This window comes from Puntigrus tetrazona, chromosome 7, assembly GCF_018831695.1.
Source record: "Puntigrus tetrazona isolate hp1 chromosome 7, ASM1883169v1, whole genome shotgun sequence".
Lineage (NCBI taxonomy): Eukaryota > Metazoa > Chordata > Actinopteri > Cypriniformes > Cyprinidae > Puntigrus > Puntigrus tetrazona.
Genome location: NC_056705.1, coordinates 40,630,427 through 40,636,450, shown reverse-complemented (window position 1 = coordinate 40,636,450; position 6,024 = coordinate 40,630,427). Strand labels below are relative to the sequence as shown.

Sequence of the window (6,024 nt, the reverse complement as noted above, 5' to 3'; positions counted from 1 at the left end):
AGTTCAATGTTATTTTGTGTGGTGTATGTGAGTTGATGCTGATTAAAACCCATTTACTCCCTCGTCTTTACACCTGATTATTCATACTTCGTACTATAACCAGCAGTGTGACATTTATGACACTGTTTGGTCCATTTCTAAATGACTATTTATACTGTATAAGTTCCCATCAAGGCTTTATACTGATTAGCGTAATTAAAAAAACAGAATTACAGCAGTGTTGCTTCAACATATGCTTTTTCATCTCTCATTTTCACATTCTGCATATCAGTTTTATTTTCCAAGAAGCTTCTTTTTTGGAGTTTCACTTTCACTTTAGGCATTTCAATGGCGCAATGTTCATGCAAAAAATGTGGCAACATGTTTAGTGAGACACCGCGGTCATAACCCTTGTGTTTTTCCAAAGCTGTATGATTCTGTTCAGAGTCTGTTTCCGTGTAATAAACGTGAACGAGGATTGGAGTTTCAGATACACAAACATAATATAAGTTAGACAGCTGGCAATGAAATACGGTAATAGTCAAACATGTAAAGAGAGTGAATATGTTTGTGTGCTGGATTTGAGGTGCTTCTGATTCACTGAATCCATGCGTGATGCACACACCCTGAGCAAAGCATTTAAATGTATGCAAAACTGGAACGGTGTGACGTCTGGGTTTTTTTGTTTTTTTTTCCAGGAATGAAAGTTAAATGAAAATGGGGAGAGACTGTGAGAAAACGAAACTGATTTACTGTATATTAATAGGAGGAGAGAAACTGCAAAGAAACACTCAAGGGAAGGATTCGTAATTGATAACTCCGTCAAGGTAAATCTGATTTCTGCTTCTCTCGTGATCATTAGTGTGCTGGAATCTGGAAATCTGGAAAGATTTGTTCAGTAATGTTTGTTTATTTCTGATCCATCAAAGAAACAAACTGCATGATAATATTGTTGCACCATCCGAGGGCAATAAGCTTAAAATGACAGTAAAATCGTTTCTTTTAATTTTGATTTAAATCCAGAAAATTATCCATCTGTATTCCTGGGTAGAGAAAACATCACTCCAATTTCTCGTGAAAAACAAATCTTATTCTGATTTAATTTGATTGTCAAAATGCAAATGTCAGTGGCACCATATTTTTGGTTGTTTTTATGCACTTCAATAGCCTTCGACACACCTTTGTGATTCATCTGGGTGTTTTTTCAGCTTCTCACTCCATGGGTGCTGCGGTAAGTTCACATAAAAACAGACAAAAACACACACAAACCACTCGAAAGACCCGATCTGTAGACCAGGAAATAAAAGAGTTCACAAATCAAGTACTTGAGTAAAGGTACAGATACCCCAATAAAATATGTCTAAATGGTGTCTGATCACCACATTCAATGTAGATCATTGTCAGTCCATTCTAGAAAAAAATAAGTAATCAAATAGATAAGTAAATAACTTCCTGATAACTCAAACTGTTAAACTGTTGTTATAATGGAGCTCCACGGTGTTTTATGTAATATCTTGGTAACACATCTGCTTAAACTAACTCTATCACAACACAAGCGTGTTTTGATGCTCTCTAACATGCCTGTTTAGCGCCTCACTTTGTTTATTTTGGGCCCGTGATTGCTGTTTCAGCTACGGTGATCGTTGTTGATGATGTTGTTGCAGCTCTTCGGTCGACCCCCGAGCACAATGGCTACAGCTGTGGACGTCTCTCGCCACCTTCAATGCCCCATCTGCAAGAACCTGCTGACAGACCCGGTCTCCACCACCTGCGGACACACCTTCTGCCAGGGCTGTCTGGACAAACACATCATCATGTCGGAGCCGCAGTGCCCTCTCTGCCAGGAGCCCTTGAGCACCAAACCCTCCGTCAACAAAGCCATCGAAGCCCTGCTGCAAGAGTTTCTCCAGAGCCAGCTCCCCAACATGGAGCTCTTCTGCGGAGAACTGGACGCCGTTCCGTGCGACGTCTGCAGCGAACCCCTCACGTATAAAGCCGTGAAGTCCTGCCTGATCTGTCTGCTCTCCTTCTGCGACGAGCACCTGAAGCCTCACCGCTCGATGGCGAGATTCAAGGGCCATAAGCTGGTGAGTCCTATGGAGAAGCTGGAGCAGAGAGCGTGCAGTGAACACGGCAGACCTCTGGAGCTCTTCTGCAGACGTGACGAGCGCTGCATCTGCGCCTTGTGTGTGGAGACGGGTGGAGAAGTGATACCTCTGGAGACGGAGAGAGAGAGGAGAGAGGTGATGCTCAAAATGTGCCTTAAAAAGAACAAAGAAACAGCGCAATTAAGCCAGAAAACATCAATGCATTTAAATCGTCAGATGCTTAACCAAGGTGTAAAATTATGCAAAAAACATGACAATGTAATTGTACCTTTTTCATGTAATGCTACATTCATAATACTATAACGACACTAGTTGAAGGTATAAGTTCCTATAAAATCAGTTCACGCACTCCTCTTAACGCATGCATGCACCTGCTTACATTTCAGAAAATTACCTGGTTTTGGGTCAATTTCATAATCTGAAATATACCAGCGTGTGGAACCAGACATTTCATAGCTGAACTTGAGGAAATGCTCAGTAATACTTCTTGAGAAATTGAGTAATTTCTGATTTAGCTTTTTTTAATATGCGATTTCTGCCTGGTTAGTTTTTCTGAAGCTGAGATTTTATATGAATTGGCTGATTTTGAATTGAATTGTTTGGCGTGCGTGTGTGTGTGTTTGTACAGATCATGCAGCAAAACACTATTGAAGTGATAGAAAGGATGATCAAACAGAAGGAGGACAAACTGCAGGAGCTTAAGGAATCAGATGCACAATACCAGGTTCGTACAATACAAAATATGCCAATAAGCATTAAAATCATAACAAGCTTCAACCAGGTTTCACTGACAGCACTTTCTAAATCAAGCGTCCTCAGAGTTGCATAATATTTCACGTATGATTTTGAACCAGGAGGCCATAATGATCCAAACGATCCGCAAGACATGCACGGGTGAAATGAAGACGCTAAACTGGACAAGCAGTTTGGAAAATAGATGAATATAGAGAGATAAAAATATCTAGTTTCCACAGACGACATGAAACAGATAAAGATCTGATTTACAAAGCAAACCCCTCCTCCTTCAGCAAACAGCAGATAGAATAGATAAAGATAAAAGGCAAACATGCGTGACACATGACACACTTTTATAATCATAGCAGGACAGAGAACAGGATGTTTAGTGTCTGAGAGATCTTTACATCAGTAGATGTTTGAAGGGTACACAAAGACTATGCAAAAACATCTCACGTGTTATTTGCTGTTTCTTTTTAATTCATTTTGATAGTAATTCTGGAGTAAATAGTACTGGTGATTATTTTTTCAATTTTGTTTTTGTTTTAGACCATCCTTAGTTTTCATTTTAAGGTTTTGATTGTGTTGTGTTTTTATTTCACTTTAATTTTACATTTAGTTTATTTCTGCCTGATCTAATTTAGCAAAATAATTTTCCGATTTAGATTAAATAACACCGTTTAGAGATTTTTTGTGCGCCGTGCGTCTGCTCCTCACAGGCTCTGCTGGAGAAGGAGCAGCAGGAGATCCAGGAGGTGTTTGCTGAGCTGAAGGAGGTGCTGAGGAGAACAGAGGAGGCGCTGCTGGCTCCTCTGGAGGACGGGAGGAGGTGCTTGGAGAAAGAGACGGACGAAAAGACACAACAAATACAAAAAGACATCCTCAAGTTCAAGGAGGCCATCGAGTCTTTAAAACGCACTAAGGATGAGGAAGATGACATCATCTTCATCCAGGTTAGCCAAACCTGACTAAAAATCGAAGAAGTAAAAATTCTAATATATTTGCGAAATGTTTAGTGCGTGTTTTTCCCTTTCTCAGTCCTATGTGGCCACGCCAGCTGAGTTACCAGATGACTGGACGCTTTCCATCGACACCGAGTTACATTTTGGCACACTGAGAAACACAAAGGCAGAGTTAATAAGTGAGATCGAGACGCATCTGGAGAAACTCTGCACTATCGGTCAGTGATCATATCTGAGAGCTGTGATGCATTTGCTCATAAATAGCATTCGGATGGGCTTATTTGTACTCTGCTTGTCTGGCCTTATGAAGAAGAAGCAGGCTACACTTGAGCGTACTTTTAGAGAGAGTACACTGTATGAATGCTGGGTTAAATACAACCTAGTGCTGGGTGATATATGGTCAAACCCAGCGATCGGGTTGTTTTCAACCAACAGATGAGTTACATGTAAAGGCCAGCCTTCTCGGGAGTAACCTAATCGCTGGGGTGCTTCATATCTTACCCAGCGGGTTGCATTTAACAAAGCATTAATTAAAGGATCGCACTTAAGTGCAAAATTCATTTAATGTTTTAAGACACTTAACTGTATGTGAAATGCAATTAAATGAAAAGTGAATATTGTATATTGCAGTTTGAGAACTTATATGTAATTATGTAATTTTCATAATTACATTTGTTGTCTGTGAATTAACTTTAAGGTACTGCTGAATGTACTGACAAGCATTTATGCTAAATGAAAATATACTGTAAATATGCTTTTAAACCTTCAGCATGTATTTTAAAGTTAAACTGTTAATGTGTCATTATTAAGAAAGGTAACTTTTTAAAACAGTACTTGAGTGTTAAGAAAACATGAAAGTGTCTCTCTTTAAGTCACTTAAGTAGCATTTTATTTATTTAAATGCAAGTGTAATTTTTCAGTATACTTTTGAGGTTAAAAGTGTGTATGTGCAGCCATGGATGACACCTGAGATCTTGTTGTTTTGGTATCTCCTGTATAATTTGATGTTACTTTACAATTAATGAAGGCGGTTACTGAACAGGTGTATGTCAAAAGGTGTTTATTGGAGTCCAGACAGTCTCACACTTTCGAATTCGATTTGTTGACTATATGTTATCTTGTCTTGTTACAGAAATTAATAGAATTCGCAACTTCTCAGGTATGTGTAGGAACAGGTTCAGAACTAGATGCATGTTTTTACGAATCTCTCAAACGCGCAGTGACCGAGAACCTGGTGTTTGTGCAGTGAACGTGACTCTGGACGCAGAGACGGCGCATCCGCACTTAGAGGTGTCTGAAGACGGTAAAGAGGTGCGCGACACCGGCACGAGACACGACATCCCGGGTGGCCCGCAGCGGTTCGACCTGGTCGGAGGAGTCCTGGGGAAACCTCGCATCACTTCCGGAAGAGCCTTCTGGATGGTGGAGGTGGGGAACAAGGTGGGCTGGGAGCTGGGGGTGATGCGAGAGGGAGCGAACCGGAACGGCAGAGTGTCCTACAAACCAGACGAGGGTTACTGGGCCATCTTGCTCTGCGGTCAAAGCAAGTATGGAGCTTTTACAGACCCTCCAGTCCAGCTCCAGCTGGCGACCAAACCCCAGAAGCTGGGGGTGTTTGTGGACTTCGAGGAGGCTCTGGTCTCTTTCTATGATATGGAGGCTCTGTCGCATATTTACACGTTCACTCGGTGCAGCTTCAACGAAGCCGTCCGTCCGTACTTCAACCCGCATCCCAACAGAGACGGCCCGCTGGTCATTTGTCCTGTCAATCAAACCGACCGCTCTGTGTGACGCTATCAGACATGATTCCCGTTTTGTTTTCTTCTTTAGTGTGATTTACTCTGTTGTACTTTGTGTGGATTAAAAAGCAAACGCATTTTGAAGTAAAAATGATATTATATAGCATTTAGAAATTATATATATATATATTTTAAGAATATTTTAATCAACAGGTTGCTGTCCTTCTAAATGTGATTTCTCTAAATGTCCTTTTTATTCTTTATAGTAATATAATGTTTCTATTTTATTTAAAATGTTCAATGCATCTATCTATCTATCTATCTATCTGTCTGTGACTATTCATACGAATGTTAATAAAATTATTAAACAACATTTATGCAGCTATTAAAAAAACCATGGTTTTACTTGATAAGACACAGAAAAACAGTAATGTGAAATAGCATTACAAAAATCTGTATTTAATTGTAATATGCTGTACTTTGAAGTGCAATTATGCATTA

General features: G+C 40.0%; 1 protein-coding gene across 3 annotated transcripts; it reads left to right on the top strand.

Moving 5' to 3' along the window:
- The first annotated feature begins 681 nt into the window (after positions 1–681).
- On the top strand, positions 682–5,896 carry LOC122349802 (E3 ubiquitin-protein ligase TRIM21-like). Of its 3 annotated transcripts, none has more exons than XM_043245971.1 (8): positions 715–806; positions 1,147–1,210; positions 1,644–2,222; positions 2,716–2,811; positions 3,542–3,775; positions 3,861–4,002; positions 4,917–4,943; positions 5,031–5,896. In XM_043245971.1, exons 2-8 carry the CDS (start codon positions 1,199–1,201, stop codon positions 5,573–5,575), a joined length of 1,635 nt encoding a protein of 544 aa, XP_043101906.1. In that variant the 5' UTR covers positions 715–806; positions 1,147–1,198; the 3' UTR covers positions 5,576–5,896. The 3 variants fall into 3 exon arrangements, with proteins under 3 accessions (XP_043101908.1, XP_043101906.1, XP_043101907.1); XM_043245972.1 differs by having other exon boundaries at positions 719–806; positions 1,188–1,210; XM_043245973.1 differs by lacking the exon at positions 1,147–1,210 and having other exon boundaries at positions 682–806.
- Positions 5,897–6,024: the final 128 nt, after the last annotated feature.

Bases quoted from the DNA above. Each gene is read 5' to 3' on its own strand.
- LOC122349802 (XM_043245971.1), top strand. The intron at 2,812-3,541 runs GTTCGTACAATA...TGCTCCTCACAG, and splicing joins AATCAGATGCACAATACCAG to GCTCTGCTGGAGAAGGAGCA. The intron at 4,944-5,030 runs GTATGTGTAGGA...GTGTTTGTGCAG, and splicing joins TAGAATTCGCAACTTCTCAG to TGAACGTGACTCTGGACGCA.